This window comes from Ovis aries, chromosome 6 (assembly GCF_016772045.2).
Source record: "Ovis aries strain OAR_USU_Benz2616 breed Rambouillet chromosome 6, ARS-UI_Ramb_v3.0, whole genome shotgun sequence".
NCBI lineage: Eukaryota > Metazoa > Chordata > Mammalia > Artiodactyla > Bovidae > Ovis > Ovis aries.
In genome coordinates this window covers 57,682,164-57,708,955 of record NC_056059.1, presented here as the reverse complement: position 1 = coordinate 57,708,955, position 26,792 = coordinate 57,682,164, and the positions used below count along the sequence as shown (strand labels likewise).

Below are 26,792 nucleotides of genomic sequence, written 5' to 3'. Positions count from 1 at the left end.
GAGGGTTGGACCATAATGAAGGCTGAATGCCGAAGAATTGATTATTTTGAACTGCGGTATTGGAGAAGGCTCTTGAGAGTCCCTTGGACTGCAAGGAGATCCAACCAGTCAATCCTAAAGGATCAGTATAGTTCACTCACTCAGTCATTTCTGACTCTTTGTGACTGCAGCGGTCCTCCCTGTCCATCATCAACTCCTGGAGTTTACTCAAACTCATATCTGTTGAGTTGGTGATGCCATCGAACCATCTCATCCTCTGTTGTCCCGTTTTCCTCCCACCTTCAATCTTTCCCAGCATCAGGGTCTTTTCCAATGAGTCAGCTCTTTGCATTAGGTGGCCAAAATATTGGAGCTTCAGCTTCAACATCAGTCCTTCCAATGAATATTCAGGACTGATTTCCTTTAGGATGGACTGGTTGGATCTCCTTGCAGTCCAAGGAACTCTTAAGAATCTTCTCCAACACCACAGTTCAAAAGCATCAATTCTTCATCATTCAACTTTCTTTATAGTCCAACTCTTGCATCCATATATGACTACTAGAAAAACCATAGCTTTGATTAGACAGACCTTTGTTGGCAAAGTGATGTCTGTGTTTTTTAATATGCTGTCTAGGTTGGTCATAGCTTTTCTTCCAAGGAGTAAGTGTCTTTGATTTCATGGCTGCAGTCACCATCTGCAGTGATTTTGGAGCCCCCCCAAAATAAAGTCTGCTGCTGTTTCCACTGTTTCCCCATCTATTTGCCGTGAAGTGATGGGACCGGGTGCCATGATCTTCGTTTTCTGAATGTTGAGTTTTAAGCCAACTTTTCACTCTGCTCTTTCACTTTCATCAAGAGGTTCTTTAGTTCTTCTTCATTTTCTGCCATAAGGGTGGTGTCATCTGCATATCTGAAGTTATTGCTATTTCTCCCAGCAATCTTGATTCCAGATTGTGCTTCATCCAGCCCAGCATTTCTCATGACATACTCTACATATAAGTTAAATAAGCAGGGTGACAATATACAGCCTTGACGTACTCCTTTTCCTATTTGGAACCAGTCTGTTGTTCCATGTCCAGTTCTAACTGTTACTTCCTGAACTGCACACAAGTTTCTCAAGAGGCAGGTCAGGTGGTCTGGTATTCCCATCTCTTTCAGAATTTTCCACAGTTTGTGGTAATCCACACAGTCAAAGGCTTTGGCATAGTCAATAAAGCAGAAGTAGATGTTTTTCTGGAACTCTCTTGCTTTTATGATTATCCAATGGATATTGGCAATTTGATCTCTGGTTCCTCTGCCTTTTCTAAAACCAGCTTGAACATCTTGGAAGTTCACAGTTCAAGTATTGTTGAAGCCTGTCTTGGAGAATTTTGAGCATTACTTTGCTAGCATTGCTGTGCTGCCGCTGCTGCTGCTGCTAAGTCACTTCAGTCATGTCCGACTCTGTGCGACCCCATAGACGGCAGCCCACCAGGCTCCGCCATCCCTGGGATTCTCCAGGCAAGAACACTGGAGTGTGTTGCCATTTCCTTCTCCAATGCATGAAAGTGAAAAGTGAAAGTGAAGTCGCGTGTGAGATGAGTGCAATTCTGCGGTAGTTTGAGCATTCTTTGGTATTGCCTTTCTTTGGGATTGGAATGAAAACTGACCTTTTCCAGTCCTGTGGCCACTGCTGAGTTTTCCAAATTTTTTGACATATTGAGTGCACCACTTTCACAGCATCATCTTTTAGGATTTGAGATAGCACAAGTGGAATTCCATCACCTCCACTAGCTTTGTTCATAGTGATGCTTTTCCTAAGGCCCACCTGACTTCACATTTCAAGATATCTGGCTCTAGGTGAGTGATCACACCATCTTGATCATCTGGGTCTTTAAGATCTCTTTTGTACAATTCCTCTGTGTATTCTTGTCACCTCTTCTTAATATCTTCTGCTTCTGTTAGATCCATACCATTTCTGTCCTTTATTGAGCCTATCTTTGCATGAAATGTTCCCTTGGTATCTCTGATTTTCTTGAAGAGATCTCTAGTCTTTCCCGTTCTATTGTTTTCCTCTATTTCTTTGCACTGATCACTGAGGAAGGCTTTCTTATCTCTTCTTGCTATTCTTTGTAACTCTGCATTCAAATGGGTATATCTTTCCTTTACTCCTTTGCTTTTCACTTCTCTTCTTTTCACAGCTATCTGTAAGGCTTCCTCAGACAGCCATTTTGCTTTTTTGCCTTTCTTTTTCTTGGGATATCCTAAAGGAAATCAGTCCTAAATATTCATTGGAAGGACTGATGCTGAAGCTCCAATACTTTGGCCACCTGATGTGGAGAGCCAACTCATTGGAAAAGACCTTGATGCTGGGAAAAATTGAAGGCAGGAAAAGGGGATGACAGAAGATGAGCTGGTTGGATGGCATCACCAGCTCAGTGGATACGAGTTTGAGCAAGCTCCAGGAGATGGTGAAGGACAGGGAAGCCTGGCATGCTGCAGTCCATGGGGTGGCAAAGAGTCAGACATGACTGAGCGACTGAACAACACCACCACCCCTTTCAGAGCACCCCATGATGTGCCCACCCTTGGGCTCCCCTCAGAGCTCCTCAGCCTTTTCTGTCTCAGAGGCATGGTGGGTGGCCTCCTGGTCTGTGTCCCACTGTGGACACTGGCAGCTGACTTTACCCCATGGGGGTGAGCTCAGGTTAGATGAACCTTCTGTGTTGTCTGAATGTAAACCTTTGAGGTATTCTGGAAGATTCGGGAAGAATCTAGACGTTGAGCTCCTTGGCTTCTCAGAACATCTGTGTCCTAAACTGAATCCCTTCCCAAGGTGTAGCTATGAGGCTGTAGTTGTTTTCTGTACTCAGTCTTTTGGTGCCCTTGAAAGGTTGTGTTTGGTCAGAAAATTCTGTGGCCTTAAGAAATCGCTTTAAACGGTAAATCTGAGACAGTTGTGGAGAATGCTAGGAACTTTTACTCTGCAGAGTTGGTTTTCCCATTCTAGTTTAAATGGAAACCTGGAATGGCAAATATTTACAGTTTGCGGCATTATTTTAAAGTATTTTTGTATCTTTATATTGACGTCACCGCAGTTTCAGTCCTTTGTTCTGGTTGCTACCTGGGGTTCAAGAGTAATTCAGTTTTGTCCTCCCAACCTCCTGCTTGTCAAGAATGTTTATTTCCTTTTTGTCCAGCCAAATTCAGTTTTTCTTTTGAAACCTAATATAAAGTCTGTTTTCTTCTTGGATCCACACTAATTATAATACTTCCCTTCTCACCTCCTATGGCACTTATACAACGAAACTGCAGCTTAAGGAGGGATTATGCTCCAGACATTCCGTTTTGAGTAATTGGAAAGTACGCTAGAAATTGAAATGCATTTTCCCATTAAAAATAATAATTAGGCTCCCACAAAGGCTATTTAAAAAGTGACAACATAGGACTTAGAGAACTTTATTATTACAGAGAAGGTGAAAAGTAAAGTGAACTGCTGGACGAACCACTTGGATTCGACATTTTACCATATTCACTTGCTCACCCTACCTGTCCACCCGTCCATCCATCCATTTACCTACTTTTTTTGGCTGAACTCTTTGAAATCAAGTTGTAGATAGTGTTGCATTTCCCCTAAATCCCTCTGCTATCATTTTGTAGGACTGAGGACTTCCTTCCACATAACCACAACACCATCATCATAGCTAAGAAAATAAACAGTAAGTCTGTAATACTGTCTAATCCATTTTCCTGTTGTCCTCAAAATAGCCTTTATTGCTGATTTAAAATTTTTATTGTTTAAAATCTGGAACCAGACTGCCATCAGGTTTACAAACCTCATTTTGTCCTATTATTTCTAACAAAAGCTCTTTGAAGCCACATTTAGCCAAGTACTGGGGGAGGCGAGGAGCTTTCCTGGTGAGCTTTCTGGTATGTTGAATTCTTGGGTGTTCCTCTCCCATGCTTAATGCCTGTCTCTGGATCCTGGGGTGCTCTTGCTACCCTGAGCACTCCATTTTAGCATCCTTTAGGGTGCAGCTGGGGCTTCCCTGGTAGCTCAGGTGGTAAAGAATCCGCCTGTAATGCAGGAGACCCCAGTTCGATTCCTGGGTCAGGAAGATCCCCTGGAGAAGGGATAGAAGATATTCTCCAAGAAGGATATCCACTCCAGTATTCTTGACTTGAGAATCCCATGGACAGAAGAGCCTGGTGGGCTGTAGTCCATGGGGTCGAAAAGAGTCAGACACGATTGAGCGACTGAGCACAGCACAGCGTGCAGCTGGTCTCTCACGGGTATGAGCAGAAACCTCAGAGACCTCTTAGCCAAACGCACATGTCAGTCAGGGGTTCACAACCAGACATTGCTGATTTATGCGTGTTTTCTGAGGAAGGCTTTCTGGGCCTCCATCTGTCCTAGAGTGGTTTTTGCTGTCCAGAATCAAGTACAGCAGAAACTGACACCACACTGTAAAGCAATTGCCCTCCAGTTAAAAATAAAAAAGTAAAATTGGAAGAGAGAATCTTCCAGTATCAGGATAGCATTTCAAGCAGCTCAACAAGGTAAAGGTGACTGTACGCATTGGGAGCGATTTTGTGTCATGGGTGAGTGATCTCTGGGCAAGTGGGTCCTATCTGGGTGTCCCCTTCCTGTCTTGTCACAGCTGTGGAGTGGGGGAGGGTGGGCTGTCGCAGCTGTCTATCTGGGAGGCGTTTGGAAACTGGTAGCTGCCTGAAGTTTCACTACAAAATTTAGGACTTATTTATACACTGAAGTTCATTGTTTTCCAATTTCCATATAAGCTCATCTGTTCTCTTCATACATTTTAAGCTTTGGGCAAATGCTGTGTCTCAGTCAGTGGTTTTGGGGGTGGGAGTGATGTCTCTTAAGAGCTCCATGGCTTTGGTTATCTCTGTAGCCAAAAATAGAAATAATTTGGAATGATTTTATTTTGTAGAATTTGCTCTGCATTTTGTCCTTTCATTGTGTACATAATTGATTTAAACTGTGTTTAAACAATTAGCTTAATAAAGGAGGTTGTTTTTCAGGAGCTAATAGATCTTAGCTCAGCCAGAGTAGGATTGAGAGGCCATGTGTGAACTGGCTATGAGCATTGTCCTGAAATGAGATCTGCTTGGCTTTTCCTCCAGGCTCTTACTAGTTTCCAACCTTGTGACCCTGGGCAAGGGACAGACCCTTCCCCACCTCCAGTTCCTCTCTCTAATGAATACCCACCTCATAGGACTGTGACCATCAAAAACCCTTGAGCCCCATGGCCTAAGCCCCTTTGCGAGGTCTCATCAAGTATATTCATATTTGTGCAGCAGACTCAGTGGAGTAGAGGTTGTAAATAACCTCATATCAGATCAAGTTTTGCTACCAGTGAGTTTGTCAGATTGAGTTTTGCTGTGAAATGAGGTATAAGACTTCTTATCTTTAGAATTTTGGGGATTTTGACTTGTGGACACAGGAGGGTAGGTTTGTGTGGTCTACCGACCCAGCGGGAATTGTGGATGGAGCTGAAGAAGGCTGAGTATGGAATGTCAAGAACCAAGGACATTGGGACCAGCACTTAATATTCCAGTTGACCAGTCTGAGGCACAGAGAGGTGAATCACAGAAGCAGACAGGGCAAAGCTGGAGGAAGAAAAACCCCTCTAGAGAAATGCAAATTTTGCCCTCCTAGTCAGTAATGTAGTCCAAAATAGACTTTTGGATCCTGTGATTTGAATGTTTTTGCTGGAACAAAACAAAAGGGCGGGGGTGTGTGTGAGTGTGTTTAAAAGCAACGTTCCAATGAAGCTTGGTAGGCTATCTACTTTCTAGCCAAGTCCTTTTCTCCCATCACAGAGTTGTTGGGTAACCCAAGCTTCTGAGAACATACCCCTTTCCTGATAGTATTGCTATCAGAACCATCAAAATGCTCTTGGCCCTGGCTGGAATGAAGCTGCTTAGGAGGAGTCATGAGGGCCTCCTTATCTGGAGTCTCAGGTTATCACTGTCTTCCCCATTATTTTAGCAACCCTTGAGTTATGCCCACTGGGTTTGAGGAATGCCATTTCTGTGCCATTGCTTCTCAGCTCCTGTTACAGTTGGAAACTTAAGTGTTATTGGAAACCAGGCTAGAAAACTGCTTTTGATTTTGGGGGTTTGACTTTGAGCCATTCCTCATACCTCTTCCTCAGTTTCTTGCTTTCTTTTGTGACTTTGTCAACAGGATCTTGGCAAAACTCAATACTAATGTGTCCTCAAAATACAGTGAATTAAGACAACCAGACTGGGTCTAGGAAAAACCCAAAGGATTTTTATAACCCCTGGCTTTTGTTGGACACGACTTGTGATGTTGTGGAAGGGAATCATGTTTATTAGTAAGAGCTGAAACACTCCCTGTTTCCATGGCTTTTGGTGTGTGTCAGTTCAGTTCAGTCACTCAGTTGTGTCCGACTCTTTGCGACCCCATGAATTGCAGCACACCAGGCCTCCCTGTCCATCACCAACTCCCGGAGTTCACCCAAACTCATGTGCATCGAGTTGGTAATGCCATCCAACCATCTCATCCTCTGTTGTCCCTTTCTCCTCCTGCCCCCAATCCCTCCCAGCATCAGGGTCTTTTCTAATGAGTCAACTCTTTGTATGAGGTGGCCAGAGTATTGGAGTTTCAGCCTCAGCATCAGTCCTTTCAAACCCAGGACTGGTCTCCTTTAGGATGGACTGGTTGGATCTCCTTGCAGTCCAAGACTCTCTCAAGAGTCTTCTCCAACACCACAGTTCAAAAGCATCAATTCTTTGGCACTTAGCTTTCTTCATAGTCCAACTCTCGCATCCATACACGACCACTGGAAAAACCATAGCCTTGACTAGACGGACCTTTGTTGGCAAAGTAATGTCTCTGCTTTTGAATATGCTATCTAGGTTGGTCATAACTTTCCTTCCAAGGAGTAAGCGTCTTTTAATTTCATGGCTGCAATCACCATCTACAGTGATTTTGGAGCCCCCAAAATAACGTCTGACACTGTTTCCATTGTTTCCCCATCTATTTCCCATGGAGTGATGGGACCGGATGCCATGATCTTCATTTTCTGAATGTTGAACTTTAAAGCAACTTTTTCACTCTCCTCTTTCACTTTCATCAAGGGGCTTTTTTAGTTCCTCTTCACTTTCTGCCATAAGGGTAGTGTCATCTGCATATCTGAGCTTATTGGTGTGTGTGGAGGGTACTAAAGATACTAAAGATGAGATGATGGGCTTGTTTTGAAGAGGCTGAGGGACCTAAGGTTGTGGCCTGCCTTAGATGAGCTGTGATTTGGAAATTGGGTAGGAGCTCAGAGATGGAGGACAGATTCAGTTTTATACTTGTTCATCCAGGAAACTGCTCTGAGGTCTGGTAGTAGGAATTTTCAAAACATCCTACTTTCTGCTGTGCTAATTGGAACTCAGTTTTGAGATCTGGGGAGCCTTTGATCTCAGTTGTGAAATACAAGTGCAAACCTGCATTTAGCATTTTAACAGAAGAGTTGGTAAGTGATCACCTCAGGTCAGGGAGGAGGAAGCAGCGTCCATGCAGGCAGGATCTAGACTGCCTGGCATGAATCTAGGTGCTGCTGTGTAGTAGCAGCGTGACCTTGAGAAGACTGTGTGGCCTTTCTGTGCTTCCTCTCCCCATTTGTAGCATGGGGAGAATACCAGTAGCTGTGTCAGAAGTTTGCTTTGAAGAGTCAGTGCTTAGCTTAGTGGTGGCTTGTAAACGCTCCATAATTATGGTGGTGGTAGTTCTTGTTGGTAGTAATAGAGGAGTAACAAACCAGTCTGAGCTAGACTTCCAGCACTCCTAGAACTCTTCTACCTTAAACCAACCTCTTCCTTCCTCTGTTTTGGCCTACACTCCCTTCTGACCCTGATCCCTGGTGTCTGATTCCCTTGGGTCTCTTGTTTTTCTTTCCTGCTCCGGTGGCTCTCCTGCATGGGTTAGCCCACTTGCAGGTTTGGGGTGCCCATCTCAGCTGTGCTCCGAATGCCTTTGCAGTCCTCTCCCATTCCTGCAGACTCTCCACTAAGCCTCACCATCCCCCCAGGCCCTTTATTCTTCCCTGGGGTCTCAACAGATGCCATCTCTTACCTTCAGAGACAGCAGAGGCTCCCAGGCATCTTTTCATTCGTGGTCCTTCCGCCCACCCTAAAGGATCACTCATGGACCCCCTGCCTCTGGAGAACGAGGTGTCCTTTTACCTGTTCGAGTTTTTAATCCACCTCCTTCCTTCTTACGGAAATCATCTCCTCCATTTCCTCAAGGTCATCACTTTACACACTGTCTCAGACTCTCCTTTTTCCTCCTTTTCTGCTGCCTGTAAAGAAACACTCTGCTTTCAATCATGTAAAAAAAAATTCCAGGGAATTCCTTGGCGGTGCAGTGGTTAGGACCCCACGCTTTTACTGCTGGGGACCGGCCCAACCCTAGATTGGAGAACTTAAGAGATCATATGCCACACAGTGCAGCTGGAAAAAAAAATTCAAAAAGGCAAAGAAAAATTTCTTTCCCTCATGCTGAAGGTGAACTCCCTTACCCTTAAAGCTCAGATTGAGCTTCTAGAAAGAGCAAACTGAGCTGTTTCTGCTCCTCAGCCCAGGGAACCTAGTCTTTCCTTCTGGTCTATGAAAAACTGCTCCCTCCAAGGCCACAAAGATCTCCCACCGAATGGTTTTTCTTTCCTGTTTTATTGTATCTATTTTTTTCATTTTATGTACGATGTATGTCTGTGTTTAGGATTCTAAGTTTACTTCAAGAGACTATGGAGAAAGAGATAGCAAAGCGCAACAAGGGGACAGTTTAAAAAAAATTCCAAGTTGCTTCCTAAGTCAGCAATTAAAGATTTTCCATGTGTTCTTATGTGAACTTCTACATGGCCCAATTTGTCTTGAGTTTTTCTCAATTCTCTTTCAAAAGATCATTCTTAGGGTGTTTCTTTTTTCTTTTTATTCATTTATTTTTATTTTTTTTTTTACTGTGGTAAGAACACTTAAAATGAGAATTACACTCTTAACAAAATTTTAAGTGCACAATGCAGTATTGTTAACTAAGGGCACAATGCTGTACAGCAAATATCTGGAATTTATTCATCTTGCATAACTGAAACTTTATCCCCATTGAATAGCAGCTGCCCATTTCTCCCTGCCCCTGGCTCCTGGAAACCACCATTCTGCTCTTTCTGTGAATTTGACTATTTTAGATAATCTCATATAAATGGAATCATGCAGTAATTGTCCTTCTGTGACTGGCTTATTTCACTTGGCTTCATGTCTTCTTGAGAGTCCCTTGGACAGCAAGGAGATCAAACTAGTCAATCCTAAAGGAAATCAACCCTGAATATTGATTGGAAGGACTGGTGCTGAAGCTGAAGCTCCAGTACTTTGGCCACCTGATGAGAAGAACTGACTGTTTTGAAAAGACCCTGATGCTGGGAAAGATTGAAGGCAGGAAGAGAAGGGGACGACAGAGGATGAGATGGTTGGATGGCATCACTGACTTAGTGGACGTGAGTTTGAGCAAGCTCCAGGAGATAGTGAAGGACAGGGAAGCCTGGTGTGCTGCAGTCCGTGGGGTTGCAAAGAGTCGGACACGAGTTAGTGAGTGAACAGCAACAAAAATGACAACAATGTCTTCTAGGTCCATTTTTGTTGTCCTTTATGGTGAGATTTCCTCCTTTTTAAAAAAGCTGAATGGGATCTGATTATATGTACATGTCACATTTCTTTATCTGCTCAAAGATCAGAACATTTGTTCCCCTGGCTTGGCTACTGTAAATAACGCTGCGAAGAGTGTGGCAGTGCAGAAGATCCTATTTCAGTTCTTTTGGCTAGACACCCAGAAATGGGGTTGCTGGATCATGTGGTAGTTCTATTCTTGGTGTTTTTTTGTTTTTTTTTTTTCTTTAAGAAGCCTCTATACTATTTTCCATAGTGGCTGCACCATTTTACATTTCCTTCCCATTTTTGTTGCTCTCTCCTGAAGCGTCTCACCTAGCTGACTGCTCATTCATTCTGGAAACTCTTTCTTCTGTGTTCCAAGCTAGAGTCCTGGCTTTTCTTCCTAATTCCTCATGGAGTAGATTCAGTTGCTCAGTGGGTATTTCCATTTGAAGGTCCCCTGCTTATTTACCTCTATCACTACGTGTTCAAAAACATATAGGATTGTCTTCTCCATGCAAGTACATTAGCGTATATGCTAATATATGCTAGGTCCCCTGTAGCAAAACACCACACACTGGGTGACTTAAAAAGGAGAAATTCATTGTCTTATTGTCCTGGAGGCTGGGACTCCAAGATGAGTGTCAGCAGGGTTGCTGTTTCTGAGGGCTGTGAGGGTCTGTCTGTTCCATGTTTCTGTTATAGATTCTGGTGGTTTGCTGGTGATCTCTGGTGTTCCTTGGCTTCTCCAAAGCATCACTCTAATCTCTGTCTTCATGCAATATTTTTGCCTCCAAATTTCCTTTTTTTTGTGTGTGTGTGTTTTGTTTTTAAAGGACAACAGCCACATGGGACTAGGGTCCACCCCAAAGACTTGATTTTGACTTGATTACCTTTGTAAAAAGACCCCGTATCCTAATATGGTCACGTTCTCAGGTACTTGGGGTTAGGACTTCCGCATATGTATTGCTGCTGCTGCTGCTAAGTCGCTTCAGTCGTGTCCGACTCTGTGCAACCCCATAGACCCCATAGACCCCATAGACGGCAGCCTACCACGCTCCCCCATCCACGGGATTTTCCAGGCAAGAGTACTGGAGTGGCTTGCCATTGCCTTCTCCACATATGTATTGAGAGTGAGGCAAAAATCAATCCAAAGCACCATTCAAACTTGATTTTTTTTCCAGATATTTTTCATCTCAGTGAATGGCACCAGTGTTCACCATGTTATTCATGCAGACGCCTGGGCATCATCCTTATCAATTCACTTGCACTTCTGTTAACTTAGGGTCCAGAGCTTACAGAATTTAGAGGCACAATTTTGAAATAGGAACCATTGGATCCAACAGGTTTACAAAGGGATCGGTGATCCATGACTCTCAAATGGCTCACAACCTCTGCTCTATATCTTTTTTTTCTTTAAAGTGTCTACCACCTTGGTACATATATAATACATATGTAAGAATTTAAAAAAATTACAGAAAAGCATAAAAATATAATTAATAATTAACTTATTATTCAATTACTCAGAATCACTTACTGTTTTGATCCTACAGTATGTATGGTTTTTGAATCCATCTTTTAAAATTCATTATTAGATAATAAGTATGTCCCCATATCTTCACAAAATCTTTATGAATAGTGTTAAATGGTGCATATTATTCCATCAAATGGATAGTCAATGGTTGACGTAGGTATTTTATTATTATCCCATTGTCAAACATGCAGTTGTTGCTAATTTTTGACTCTTTATAAATAATGTTACAACAACCTTTGCTATTAATTTGGACTCAGTTTTTTTCAGAATTCAAATATGAGCCAGCTAAAGATGAAGAGAAAAGATGGACATGGTGTCTCTAAGCAGATTATTAGTGTAAATTGAAGAAACAATTAAGCCTACCTAAGTTAACTGGATCTTAGGCATTAATTGTGAATAGTTACTTTGTGATTTAAAAGTTATTCTTAAATTGCTGAGGTAGATAACAAGGATTCTGCAGTCAACTTTTTGCTCTTTAATGATTCTTTGTAGTCTATAACAGGGCTGTACAATATAACTTCTTGTTGTTCACTGGTTCAGTCGCCTTTGACTGTTTGTGACCCCATGAACTGCAGCAGGCCAGGCTTCCCTGTCCTTCACCATCTCCTGGAGTTTGCTTGAACTCATGTCCATTGAGTCAGTGATGCCATCTAATCATCTCATCCTCTGTCACTGCTTTCTCCTCTTGCCCTCAATCTTTCCCAGCATCGGGGTCTTTTCCATTGAGTCAGCTCTTCACATCAGGTGACCAAAGTATTGGAGCTTCAGCTTCAGCATCAGTCCTTCCGATGAATATTCAGGACTGATTTCCTTTAAAACTGACTGGTTTGATCTCCTTGCTGTCCAAGACACTCAAAAGTTTTCTCCAGCACCACACTTCAAAAGCATCAGTTCTTCAGTGCTCAGCCTTCTTTATGGTCCAACTCTCACATCCGTACATGACTACTGGAAAGACCATAGCTTTGACTGTATGTACCTTTGTTGGCAAAGTGATGTCTAGGTTTGTCATAGCTTTTCTTCCAAGAAGCAAGTGTCTTTTAATTTTGTGGCTGCAGTCACCATATGCAGTGATTTTGGAGCCCAAGAAAATAAAATCTGCCACTGTTCCCACTTTTTCCCCATTTTTTTTTGTCATGGAGCGATGGGAACCAATGCCGTGATCTTAGTTTTTTGAATGTTGAGCTTTAAGCCAGCTTTTTACTCTCTTCTTTTACATGTGTCAAGATGCTCTTGGGATGATGGAAATGTTCTTTATCTGACCTCTCTAATATGATCCAGTTAGCCACATATGACTATTGAGCACTTGAAATGTGGTTAGTCCACCTAAGGAACTGGATTTTTAATTTTATCTATTTTTAATTGACTTAAATTTAAATTGCTATTTGTGGTTAGTGATTACTGTATTGGATAGTGCAGTTCTATCAAGATAGTAACTAAACTCTTCTATGTGCTGTGCTTACTCAGTCATGTCTGACTCTTTGCAGCTCCATGGACTGTAGCCCGACAGGCTCCTCTGTCCATGGGGATTCTCTAGGCAAGAACACTGGAGTGGGTTGCCATGCCCTCCTCCAGGGGATCTTCCCAACCCAGGGATCGAACCCAGGTTTTCTGCATTGCAAGTGGATTCTTTACCAACTGAGCACAGGGAAGCCCAAGAATAAACACTTTTATAGTGCTTATCTTTTCCTAAATACTCTAAGTGCTTTACACATAAATGTGTGTGATCCTCACAGTGAATTTAACAGATAGTCTTCCAGTTTCTTTGCTATATTAAAAAACTTAGTGGCTTAAAACAATAAGTGCCAAAGAATTTGGGGCCACATTTTGAAACCATTGTAGAAAGGTACAATCACTTTGATTACGTTTTACCAATGAGGAAATTGAGCACAGAACAGTTAAAAAACTTATTCAAGGTGACATGCCTAGTTAGTGGCCAAGCAATTATGTATGCTAGGCAGTCTGACCTTTTAGCTACAGTGCATCTCTGTAATTCATGTTTCACTGATTTAGTGTCATGTCTTCCTCAGCTTTTTCCATGGTGTGGTGATTATGAGATTAAATGACTGACACCTGTCTGTAAATCACAAACTGTGAGTTTATAGTATTTTCAAGGGTTTCCCAGAGGTCAAATTAATGATGAACACACATTCTTAACCACCCGATTCAGGAGGAGCTGCCTGGCTTCAATTCTGAGCCCCCTGCTTTCATTCCTGTTTCTGCTGCTTCCTAAAGAGAAATGATCACTTCCAGATTGAAACTGACCATGATTCTGAGGAAAACTCTTTCAGTCTTAACATGTTGCCTGCTTTATCTATTCCTGTTGCCTGGAATATGTTTTTAAAAAGGAATTAATAAATAAAATGCTTAGAATTACTAAGAGAGGTAAATATTTCTGGTTTTTAGTGAAATTAAGTCTTGATGTTAAACCCTAATTTGGATGACATGTTTGCATATATTTAGGGAATTGTGTGTGTGTACTCTTTTTTATTCATTCATCCATTTATTAATTATATTCTTGGGAGAGAAATCAGAATAAATATGTAGCTTATCCCCAGATTCTAGAGGTTTCATGATACTTTAAAGAGTGCCACCTTTTACAGAACCTGAGAAACCAGCAGTTTCCTTTCAAGGGCAAAGATAATGGTTATTTCCATCTGAAAGTGAGGGAGCCCTTTGTCCTGTGCTGTCTGTTTGATATTTTTTGCTGCAGTGATGAAATGTGGTCATTTCACACCTGGTATTTGTCCTCATGTGATCATTACAGTACAGTTTTGTTTTTTTTTTCCCCACCAAAATACTCTTGAGAGAGTTTATAGTTAAATGCATCTAGATTGCTAGTTTCTGGGTTTCTTAAGCAATACATGTAAATCTCTGTGATGCAGAAAACCTCATTGTATCACTTCAGAATCTGAGTACCCCAAATAACGAGACTACATTTCAGTCAAACCCCACATTTTCCTTTAGTCCTCATCCTTCCTGACCCCCTCCTTTGTGTGATAACTCCCTTTTCATCTTATGTGTGTGAATTGATACTTGGCTGGTTTTCCACACAGTCGGCTCTTTCTCCATTATCTTAACTGGCAGAATCTTATGATTGTACGAGCTGGGCTCGCTGTTTCTCCCTCTCTCTCCTTCATGGAGGCGACTCAGTTCCGTGTGTATCCTGGCACACTCGTGGGCCCAGATATCCCGCTGCTTCTGCGGTAAGTCCGTGTGGAACTTTGACTTGTCCAGAAGCAAATGGCTCCTTCTCCCCCGTAGATGCCCCCTTCCCAGCTGCACTATTTCTGAAGTCGTAAAATCGGTCCCCACGGTTCCTGTTTCTTTTAGTGCCCCATGCATACCTTCTCCCAGTCTCTCACGCCTGCCCAGGTGTTCACTTGTTTAGTGCCTGTTTCCAGCACTGCCCTACTGGCTCCAAGTTGGCACTGGTCATGCTCCCCTGTTTTCCACTCTGTGCAGCTCCCAGCTGGTGCTTTTCATATAACAGTCATGCCATAAGTGATAATTTGGGGTGGTAAGCAAATACGCAGATGCGCGTGCTTCCATTTTTGTATGTGTGCTCCTAGGCCAAAACCTGATGCGTCCTGGATTTGTCTTTTTTCATGCACTAGATCAGTCAGTTTACTAAATCTTTCTGGGACGTATGCTCCATGAGGACAAGGGTCTTTGTTTTGCTCAGTGGTAAGTCAGAAATGCCTAAAACGATGCCTGCCATGAAGTTGAGCATTTGCTTTGTTGTAGAAATGGTTCTAGATGTTTTATGTGTATTCATTTATTTCATCTTCATAACAAGCCTCGAGGGGTGGGTTGGCTACTATTAGTAAGTCTGTTCATAAGAAACCAAGGCATGGAGATGAAGTCATTGTCCAAAGTCACACAGCTGCAAAGTGGTGGAGCTGGGACTTGACCCCAAGTCTCCTGAGTCTGTGCTTTTAACCGCTAAGGACTCTGCTATGATACCACCTAGTGATGGTGTGTGTACTGTGTGGACCCTTTGCTGAAACTGTACATTCACTCCATGCTGTATAGATAATCTCACAGATGAAGAAGCAGAGGCTGGCTTGGAGAACTTAAAAAAAAATTACCCCAAGGGGGCCCAGATTATGAGTAGCAGGGTCAGGAAAGGAGCTCAAGCCCATGTGCCTGTCCTGCTGGACCCGCCAGCCTCTGCCTGGCCTGTGGTTTTGGAAACAGACTCACATTTAACAGGAGCATTTCCCAAGGTTGTCAGGTGTTCCTCGTCGCCAGCAGACATCTGATGCGGCTGTGTGTGTCTCTTCCTCAGATCACAGTGGCAGCCACCCGCTACCCTCCAAAACCGAGACGACGCCCTCGCCCACGAACAGCGCTGGGAATGGACACCCGGAATACATCGCCTATGCCCTCGTCCCTGTCTTCTTCGTCATGGGTCTCTTTGGCGTCCTCATTTGCCACCTGCTTAAGAAGAAAGGCTATCGATGTACAACAGAAGCTGAGCAAGACGTTGAAGGAGAAAAGGTTGAAAAGATAGGTAAGAATCTGGATTATTTTTTGTGTATGTGGGAATGTGAGTGCAGATAATTTTTTAATAAGAAATGAGTCATGTATGTTTTCTGTCTCTGTAAAGCAAGTGATCCATCTTTTTTCATCAAAATATATTTGATATAATAACATTATATAAATTTAAAGTGTGCAACACATTATTCTGGTGCATTTATATATTGTAATATGATTGCCATTGTAGTGATGTTTAACACCTCTATCACATAATTGTCAGTTGTTTTTAGGGTAGGAATCATTCAGTTCTAGTCTCTCTGTAAGTTTGATAATTATAGTACAGAAAAGGCGGAGGAACCAGTGATCAAATTGCCAATATCTGTTGGATCATAGCAAAAGAGAATTCCAGAAAAACATCTATTTCTTCTCATAGACTACTTGATCAGTGGATCTTCTTTATCCATTCATTCCTTGATGGATGTTAGGATGTTTCCATATCTTGGCTAGTTTGAATAATTCTGCAGTAAACACAGGAGTGCGTATATCTTTCCACTTTCACTTCCTGTTTTCATTTCCTTTGGGTATATACCCAGAAATGGAATTGCTGGATCATATGATAGATCTATTTTTAATTTTTTGAGGAACATCCATATTGTTTTCCATAGAGGCAGTTCCAATTTACATTTCCACCAACTGTGCACAAGGGTTCCCTTTTCTCTACACCCTCACCAGCACTTTTACAAAATGATCCATCTTAAAGGCAAATGCTATGGTGTAGCATCATTGTAAATATTATAGGAACCACACCTAGAGTTAGAAACTTTGCTTTCATTTATTAAATAACTACGAAGTCATTTACTCTTATTTACCTTGTGGCCTTGGGCAAGTTAATGTGCTCTAAATCACTGCTATGTTTAATTTAACTTAAATTTAATTAAAATTTTAATTTAAATGAGGGCAATAATCTTCACCTTGTAAGAGTATTGTGAAATTAGAGGGAAGATACATTTGGTGTTTGTCACAAATGGCACTCAGTATATATTAACCCTTGGGCTTCCCTGGCTCAGAGGATAAAGCATCCACCTGCAGTGCTGGTAGACACAGGAGACTGGGGTTGGATCCCTGGGTCGGGAAGATCCCCTGGAGAAGGGCGTGGCTACACACTCCAATAATCTTGGCTGGGAAATCCTATGGACAGAGGAGCCTGTCAGACTACAGTCCATAGGATCACAAAGAGTCAGACACAACTAAGCAACTTTCACTTTTTTCATATAGTAACCCTTACTGTTGCTGTTGAATTAGATTCTAATAAGCACAATAGGAAAACTGAATAGGTCTCGCCATTTTAGTGCTGCTACTTTTGCTTGTGGAGTTAATCTTTAAAAATCTATTCAGTTGTGCAAAAGTAATTGTAGTTTTGCATTGCTGAACTTTGCCATTTGATATTAGAATACTTTCTTCAACATGGTTATGTTATACATCATTTTAATGTGTATGTTTTATGTTTTTTGCTAATGAATTATTACATGCTGCTTATTTTATATGTATTTTAGACTGTGGAAATGATGTTAGACAGAAATTTTTCTTATTTGAGTTCAAAATGGGTCGGAAAGCAGCAGAGACAACTTGTAACATCAACAACGCATTTGGCCCAGGAACTGCTAATGAACGTGCAGTGGTGGTTCAAGAAATTTTGCAAAGGCGACGAGATCCTTGAAGATGAGGAGCGCAGTGGCCAGCCACCTGACGTTGATAAGAGACAATTGAGAAGATCTTTGAAGCTGATTCTCTTACAACTACAGGAGAAGTTGCTGAAGAACTCAGTGTTGACCATTCTATGTCGTTTGGTATTTTGAAGCAAATTGGAAAGGTGAAAAAGCTCAATAAGGGGGGGCCTCATGAGCTGACCGCAAAAAAAAAAAAAAAAAAAGCTGTCATTTTGAAGTGTTGTCCTCTCTTATTCTATGCAACAACGACAAACCATTTCTTGATCAGATTGTGACATGCGATGAAAAGTGGATTTTATACAACAACCAGAAACAACCAGCTCAGTGTTTGAATGGAGAAGACGCTCCAACGCACTTCCCAAAGCCAAACTTGCCCCCCAAAAAGGTCATGGTCACATGGTCTTCTGTCTGTCTGCTCCACGATAGCTTTCTGAATCCCAGAAAAACTATTACATCTGAGAAGTATTCTCAGAAAATTGATGCGATGCACGGAAAACTGATGCGTGCAGCTGACATTGGTCAACAAAAAACACACAGCAACACCTGATTGCATGTTGCACAACCAGCGCTTCAAAAGTTGAACGAATTGGGCTATAAAGTTTGTCTCATCTGCCGTACTGCCAAGTAGCCAACTAACTACTGCTTCTTCAAGCATCTTGACAACCTTTTGCAGGGAAAATGAAAATGCTTTCACAACCAACAGGAGGTAGAAAATGCTTTCCAGGAGTTCATCAAATCCCAAAGCACGGATTTTTATGGTACCAGAATAAACAAGCTTATTTCTCTTTGGCAAAACTATTTTGAGTGTAATGGCTCCTATTTTGATTACTAAAGATGTGTCTGAGCCTAGTTATAATGATTTAAAATCAGGGTCCAAAACTGTAATTACTGTTGCACCAACCTAATATGAGGTTGGAGTTTATGTTTATTAAGTAGATGGTTGTGTGAACAGTGCAGTGAAAAAATGACAGGAGCTGGTACCTTTGTATTGACCTCAGAGTGTCTCAGCATTTCCTCCTCACATGGAGTTGCTGGATTGTATTTGAAAACCCTGAGAGATGAAGTCCTGTTTTCACCACAGATGTACTTTTCAACCATCCTTTCGGGCCTTGGGGAATAGTCGGTAACTCTCCTTATCCTTTTCAGACCTCAAAGGGCAGTTTTTGCAGAAGTGTGACATTTGGGGGAGGTCACCCTTCAAGTAGGATCAAGGGCAGAGTTGGGGAGCTTCTTCATTCCTTGCCAGCTTGCTGGCCTGTTGGTTTTTCCCACCCCCACTGACCTTTGAGGCAGGGAGTGAGCACAGTCGCCCGATGAGTCATGTGTACATTTATGAGCAAACCAAGGCTGAATGTTTGTCAACAGAAAGCAGGACCTTTCTCTCTCATCCTCTGCAGACGCTGTGTAGGTTGGCTTAGTGGTCAGCATGTGCACTGTCTAACTGGACATGCGTGTTTACGGGGAGGGAGTGGCTTGGGTGGAGAAGACATTTTTCCAGATTACATGGGTAAGATACCACACCATGATTTCTAGGTCAGCCCTCCTTCTTTCTTGTGTTATGGAAGCGAATGATAAGGATCAGTTTCAGACTGAAGGTTTGACTTTTTTCCCCTAAAGACTATCCCATGTGCAGAGTCTCTCAAAGTAAACTGAGTTTGTAGGTAATTAACCATGGCCAACATTTAGATCATTTGGAAGTATATTTCAAAGTCTTGTGAAGACAGAGATAAATACCCAATTTAAGAAATAAATTAATACTCTGTATATGGTATATCTACAATGAAAATAAAATCCAAGAAAATTTTATTTTAATTATCTTTCTTCTTTCCATTTCCCCTTTGAGTTTAACAAAATGATGAGAGAGGAGTAATAGTTGTAAGGACTGATAAAGATATCTTGGAAATTAAGCATGTGTCTGGACTTGAGAAGATATTGATGGGCAGTTTGCACCTGTTCTGCTGAGAAAGTTGCTGGGTGCTTTCAGTCAGGTGTGCTAAGAGTGTGCTGAGAGAAAGGTGTGTTAAAAGAAAGCAGAATTCTTATCACCGTGGGTCATCAGCTGAGCTTTCTGGAGACTGTTCAGAGAAGCCTTAGGCTCTGAGACTGCGTGTCTCTTTGACCTCATGCAGGTGAGCAGTTGTAACCTGTCCTCCCCTCCCCTTTCTCTTGCAGAGTTGAACGACAGTGTGAATGAAAATAGTGACACTGTTGGGCAGATTGTCCAGTACATCATGAAAAACGAAGGTATGGCTCTTTTAGTGTCCAGAACAATTCATTATTCACGTGTTATTAAAAACCTGCTTCAGAGAGTTTGTGTGGATTCTCCTGTCAACGTTTCTGAAGTTATTGGTAGCACCTTCCACCTAAGCTCACAAATAGCCCAGCTTCCAGCATTATCCTATCAGGAGAGTTTCATGAGTTTTCTAAGAGTCAGTGGGTCTGAGTGTTGCCAAGTCAGCCCTGGAGGCTTACCTTTTAATCCTGGCATCGCCTTGATTTGGGGGAAAGTCATATTACCTCATGAGCCTCAGTTTCTTCCTCTAAAATAACATTTGCCTCATGGTATTATTGTGACATACTGCACAGAAGCTGCTTGGTATAATAAGCACTCAAGTATTATCTATTCCTTTTTTTCTGCTTTTAAAAATACTGTGGTAAAATACACTAAACATAGAATTTGCTGTTCTACCCATTTTAAAATGTACAGTTCCTTGGCATTAAGTACAGTCACAATGGAGAAGGAAATGGCAACCTACTCCAGTATTCTTGCCTGGGAAATCCCATGGACAGAGGAGCCTGGCGGGCTACAGTCCATGGGGCTGCCAAGAGTCAGACGTGACTGAGCACACACACACTCACACACACATGTTCACAATAGTGTGCAAAGATCACCAGTATCTAGTTTCAGAATCTTTTCATCGTCCCAAACTCTGAACACACTGAGCAGTCACTCCCCATTTTCCACCCTCTTCCCCTCCAGCCTCTGGCAACCCTTCCTCTCTGCTTTCTGCCTCTATGAGTTCACCTATTCTATGATCTGTTTTTAAGTGTTAAAGCTTTTAAAAGGTCTAGGCTTCTCTGGTGGCTCAGTTAGTAAAGAATCCGCCTGCAATACAGGAGACCCCTGTTCAGTCCCTGGGTGGGGAAGATCCCCTGGAGAAGGAAATGGCAAGCCATTCCTGTATTCTTGCCTGGGAAATCCCATGGACAGAGGAGCCTGGCGGGCTCAGTCCAAAGGGTCACAAAGTTGGACACGACTAAGCGACTAAACCACTACCACCAAGCTTTAATGACTTTAAGCATTTTTTTCCATTCTGAAATGTATCCTAAACCCCTGTCTTCTTAAATGGAGAATTAGTTTAATCCTGATTAGATAAATCAGGGTCATTTTTCTGAAGCACTGGTGATTGTCTCCACAAGATACCACACCCGAAGTGACTTTTGAGGCGTGTGGCACTCCTGCCCACATACCTGTGAACTAAAAATGCCACCTCTCATATCAGTAAACAAAGAAAGTCAGAGCCATCAAGCCATCCATTACAGCGCCGCAGTGCTGAACCCTGAAGGAATCCAAGGAGAGAATACCTGCCAACTAGCAGCCATCAGACTGCAGCCTCTCCCTGACTATGAGTCCTGAGGAAACTCAGGATGTGAAAACACTGGATGCCGGCCCCAGATAGCTGAGGTGCACATCAAAGGAATGATTTCAGTGAGCCCAGACTCTTACATCTTCCCATACATGGGAAAGTGCTGAATTCCTTGGCTTGGGATGTCTGGTTTTCTTTTATTAACAGTAACAGTTTGACGTTCTGACTACCTGATCTTTACTGCAAAAATTCTTGTATATCTTGGCTCCCTCCTTTGTCTCTCCATAGCAGTCTCTCAGAGTTATTTGAGAGTCTTGTCTCCTGAGCTTGAGTCCTCAGATTTGTCTACTGAATAAAACATAACTTTCAACTTTTAGGTTGCGCATAACTTTTAGGTCACAATTTTTTCAGCCAACATATCCAATAGCCCTATGCTTTGAATTCTCATGAGAATGTAAAACAAAATGTTTTCCTTGGGCTCTCTCTGGGCCCTGGTAAACACTGTCTCAAGCAGCATGCACTGACGCAGCTGAGCCCTCTGTCTAAAAGTTGAAATACCTCCATACTGCTCAGTAAATCCCTGCCTTCTGTTCCAAGCCCCTCCCTGGGATCCTTTGTCCCCATAGCCTCACTATTAACCAGAGCACCTGCCTGGCCCAGGCTGCAGTCGGTGCTTCTGACCTAGAGAAGCAGCAACTTCATATGGTTCAGCATATTTTTCATTTTTCTTTAGAGTGGATTTTACATACTTGGCATTGATCTAGGTGCTTCATGTGCATAATATCATTTAATCCTCACAATGTTCCTCTGGAGTTGATATTATTATACCCATTTTACAGATGAAGAAAGGAAGACCCCAACATGGTTAGGGAGTAGTGCCGCCCTACATGGGCCTCTTTCATCTATATATCATTGCCTCACCTCTCTTCCAGTTTGTCACTTTCAGTTTCTCCAGGATGGAAAACCAGATAATCTAACTTAATAAGATGACGTTTAAAATAACAAAAATGACAGTGATCAATTGGATTCGATATCTGTTTCATAAAACAGATCTTGTGGCTCCGCTGGTAAAGAATCTGCCTGCAATGCAGGAGACCTGGGTTTGATCCCTGGGTTGGGAAGATCCCCTGGAGAAGGGAAAGGCTACCTACTCCAGTACTCTGGCGTAGAGAATTCCATGGACTGTATAGTCCATGGGGTCGCGAGTCGGACACGACTGAGCGACTTTCACTTTCGCTTTTTTTCACTTTTCCTTCAGGGAGCAGTATTTGGTGATGCTATTCTTGAGGACTCAGTGGTGCATATTTCTTTTGCATAACGAAGTAGATTTTAATTTGCATAAGAAGTGCCCAAATTTGTTCTTGGCGTAAAAGCTCCAGCCATTACAGAAGGGCACTGAGTAAGGTGTGGATGGCCCTTCATTTCTCCTGGGTCTTGCACAATCGAAACTGCCTTCATGTACATGTATATGTATGGTTGAGTCCCTTTGCTGTCTGCATGAAACCATCACGACTTGGTTAAAGAGCTGTTCTCCAATACAGCTTCCCTGGTGGCTCAGATGGTAAAGAATCCGCCTGCAATGCAGGACACCTGGGTTCTATCCTTAGGTCAGAAAGATCCCCTGGAGAAGGAAATGACAACCCATTCCAGTATTCTTGCCTGGAGCATTCCATGTACAGAGGAGCCTGGTGCGCTACAGTCCATGACGTCGCAGAGTTGGACAAGACTGAGTGATTATCACTCACTCCAATACAAAAAAAAGTTGGGGGAAAAAGAAAGAGAAAGAAAGAAACCGCCTTCATGGCTTTGGGAAGCTTGGAGACCTGTGGGACCTGGGCTTCTGAGAGCTGAAGCAGCTGCTGAGTGAGTGAGTGCTGCACGAGGGGTTACTGAGAGGTGAGTGGTGTGAAATGTCAGCTGTGAACACTTTACTGGGGGCTGAAGTTCTCCTGTATAACTTCATGTTTGGCGCTGAATGCTTGCTAACTGCCAGGCCTGTTCTAAGGGTTTTCTGGGACCCCTATGATTCAGATATATCATTTCCAATTTATTGTTGAGAAACCGAGGTCCACAGCACATAACTAACTTGCCAGTGTCACCCTGCTGCAATTAGCAGATGGGAACTCCAGCCTCTGATATCAGAGTCCATACTTGTGTACTGTCACTGCTTCTTCCTGGTGTCAGGAAGGATGAACAATAAACTTCCTCCTTTCAAAGAGATAACATATACAGCTGGGGCATTTTATAGAACTCTAAATATTAATGCATTAAATTATCCAAACCACCTTATGAAGTCAGCCTTGTTACCATCCCATTTTGCAGATGAGGAAACAGAGGCCCAGAGGGTAAGAAAGTCGCCTAAGGTCATCAAGCTGGCCTCTGGCAGGATGGTGCCAGCAGTGGGCTCTTTTCTCCTATTACAGCCGAAGTGAAACCTGTGGGTCCCTGAAGGAAGCAGACTATATAATTTCTTCACTCCCACACTCACAGACTCTAGGACTCCTCTTTTCTTTTTTAATTATGTCCTTTTCCTTTTGGAAAGTAGCTTTTTAGTTTCTGCTGCCTTGATTACCAGTGGAGTAATCAAAGCACTGATTTCATTCTTTCTCCTCTGCTCCCCAGTTCTTTGCCTTCTGTCTTTCTTATCCTTCACTCTTCTACCTGTAAGGGCCTTCTTCTGTCCATTTATGATTTCTCCTGTGACCTCATCCTTATGTGGCCTTGGTTCTCCTTGGCCACCAGGAGACAGCTGATTTCATTGGGTACTCACACACAGTGACCTCTCTAGCTTCCAGCCTGTGCGAAAACCACAGCTGGAGGAGTAAATAGATACTGGGTCTCTTACCAGTTTATAACCTAGTTTTATTAGTTTGCCTTGGAGACTTAAATTCTCTGTAGAACAAAATGTATTTTTCTTTTCTTTGTCATTAACAGACTATGAACTTAATATCCATTTAGACCTCCATGTTGAGGTTAATTAACTTTCTATTTTTTAAAATAACACACTATAACATAATTTTTCTTTAAACATTGAAGAAAATGAATAAAATTGAGTACAAACCATTACCCTTTTCCCATGTTTATTTAGGTTTTCTTTGCCTATATTTACATATTTTAAAACACTTTCAGTCCTGATGTATAACTCATCATCTGCTTTGAATTTTTAATTTGGCTAAGGGGGTAATACTTCACCAGTATTCATGGTGACATTCTTATTTATGGTTTAAACCTATCATGTCTTGGATGTTGCAAATCACATTTCGTTTAGACAAATATCTCTTTTAGGATGAATTTATGGGCTAAGCTGCACACTGATTATTTTCCCACTAGTCTGTAATCCTTTCTAAACAGAGCAGGACTGAAGAGCGTTTGGGTGATCACTGCGGAAGTTTGGAAAGTACCTGCAATTCTCCAGCTGGGCTTCTCTACCAGGGCCAGACACTGTCTGAAAATAGCAGCACCTGTCAGTATTGTGATTACTGTCCAAGCACCCCTGATTATAGTTATTTACACTGGGCAGAAGAGAGGGGTCCCTTGGTGAAATTCTTATCTTGGCACTCAATTTGTGTGATGGCTAAAAGCATTTCTTCATAAACTACCATCAGCACTGAGTAGATCTCTGAAACTTGCTATAATGATTATGCAAACATCCTGTGAACTGTTAAACCATCATCATTTGGATGGAGACTCAGAAGGAGTAGAGAGGAGTTGGTTGGGGTGAAATGCACCCACCCTAGAGTCAGATAGACCAGGTTTTTGTATCTGGGTCTGTTTCTAGCTGTGGGATTCTGGACAGTCAGTTACAGTCTTTAGGCCTCAGTGTCTGTCTGTAAAATGGGGATGATAATTCTGCCTGCTATTAGAGTGAATCCAACATGGAGGGTCTACAAAGCGTTTTGACAGTGACTGGCACATACCAGGATCTTGCCTTGAATGTAAGGGAAAACTTTCAAGAGAATAATGGTGGGAGAGAAAACAGGGCTGATTTTGACTACTCTATGCATATTATCAGGCAGAAGTTCAGGAAAGAAGAGAGGAAGCAGTATTTGGAAATGACTGCCCACTAGAAAATTTCCCGTTCTTGACAGGTTTTGCTTGCCCTGTAACTGACTCCTCCCATCCTTTGGACACCGATGACGGGAAGTATAGTTGGACAGAATGTTGACAAGTGTAGGGGAGGGGACTTCCCTGGTGGTCCAGTGGTTAAGAATTAGCCTTGCAATGGGGAGGATACAGGTTCGATCCCTGGTCAGGGAGCTAAGATCCCTCATGCTGCGGAGCAACCAAGCCGGTGTGCTACAACTACTGAGCCTGTGCACCATAAAGAAAAATTCCCACAAGATGAAACAAAGATCCCGATGCAGCCAAATAAAGTTTTTTTTAAAAAGGTATAGGGGAAACCATCTCTTGGAGCTTATTGGAGTTATGAGTAATCACAAGGAGATGTATATTTAATAGAACTTAATTGGGTTTTGCTCTTTTATAGTAAATTTATAACCAAATTAAAGCATGTGTTTATGTGCTAATGGTGGTGTTATGTTAGGGTTTTCTCATCACAGGAAACCAAAAAGGGTCACAAGAGATAGTTCACTGAGATTTACTCCCTGGTATAGACTGGGTGATAGCCTACAGACAAGGGTCTACATGAGTGCCTGTGTGCATGTGTTGGTCCTACGTGAGTATGCATGTTATTTGCATAAAAACTTGAGCCTACTCTTAAATCATTGCTCACAGCAAACAAAGGGGTTGTGTACTATTGTTTCTAAGAAATAAGGGTGAAGCACAGGGATACATGAGTATATGAGAAACAACACAAGCCTAAAAAAATGTAGTGCTTTTAATATATTTTAATTATCTTCCTGGGAGCATTTTATAATTTGATGTTTCTAACAGAGGTCATCATTTTGCTGGTGATAAATTTTCTCAGGTAACTATATAAACTTTTTGAAAAGCCCATCTTTATAAGTGAATGCTATTAGTGTTATCTTTGTTTTCATTTCTTTCTTTGGTTGTTATTTCCCCTCCTTTTTGTTAATAGTTCTGAAGTTTAGTAAAAGATGGCATAATGTAAATGTCAACTGGCAAATTATTGTGTATTCCCTAAACACTTTATCTGAAAGAAAATGTTTTTTGGAATTCTTAGTATTAGTTCAAGGGAAATGATTAAATTATATTTCAATTTGACTTAGAGGGGTAACATGCCTTTTTTTGTCCTGTGGGAGAAGACACTACTTATCCATTTCAGTGCTTTTTTTTGTTATGATAAGAGTCTTTTTATACTTTTTATAAGAGTCTTTTGTATTTGGAAGTGTATTTGTGCATTTTCACAGATATTCATGAAAGGCAAAGAAATAATTATTTCTTTTTGAAAATGATAGGGTGTTCCATTAGTATTTCTTTAAAAATCCTATGCATTTGCAAGGGTTGTGAAGGGGATAATATTGGATTGTGGGGGCAAAAAAAATCCCTCACTATTTTATATGTAAAACACAGATATGCATATAATACATAAACAATATCTTCAGTATTATAGTTTTATGGGAGGATGAATTAGGAAAAAATGTCAAAAAAAAAGCTTCTAGGTGGAGCAGTCGTGAGAAAAAGTTGCAGAACACTAGATCCATCTTTAACTGTTGACTTAAAAGCAGCAGTGTTGAAACTTGAGCTAATTTTCCTTCTCTTGGAATTTCGAGATTGTTGAATATTAAATATTGGTGTTAGCTCACATGGTAAATAGTGATTTTTTTAAAAAAAAATTGTTTCATGTCTAGAGAACGTGTGGTTAGTACTGAGAACAGCACTTTGAAAATCAATGGAGAGGTTTCCTTG

At 41.8% G+C, this 26,792-nt stretch overlaps 1 protein-coding gene across 1 annotated transcript in view; it reads left to right on the top strand.

The window, feature by feature from the left end:
* RELL1 (RELT like 1) overlaps positions 1 to 26,792 on the top strand; it is a 76,170-nt gene that overhangs the window by 24,693 nt on the left and 24,685 nt on the right. The window contains exons 2-3 of the mRNA XM_004009762.6: positions 15,459 to 15,683; positions 19,549 to 19,620. Of these exons, the coding sequence (XP_004009811.1) occupies positions 15,459 to 15,683; positions 19,549 to 19,620 (297 nt within the window). The remainder of the gene's footprint in view (positions 1 to 15,458; positions 15,684 to 19,548; positions 19,621 to 26,792) is intronic.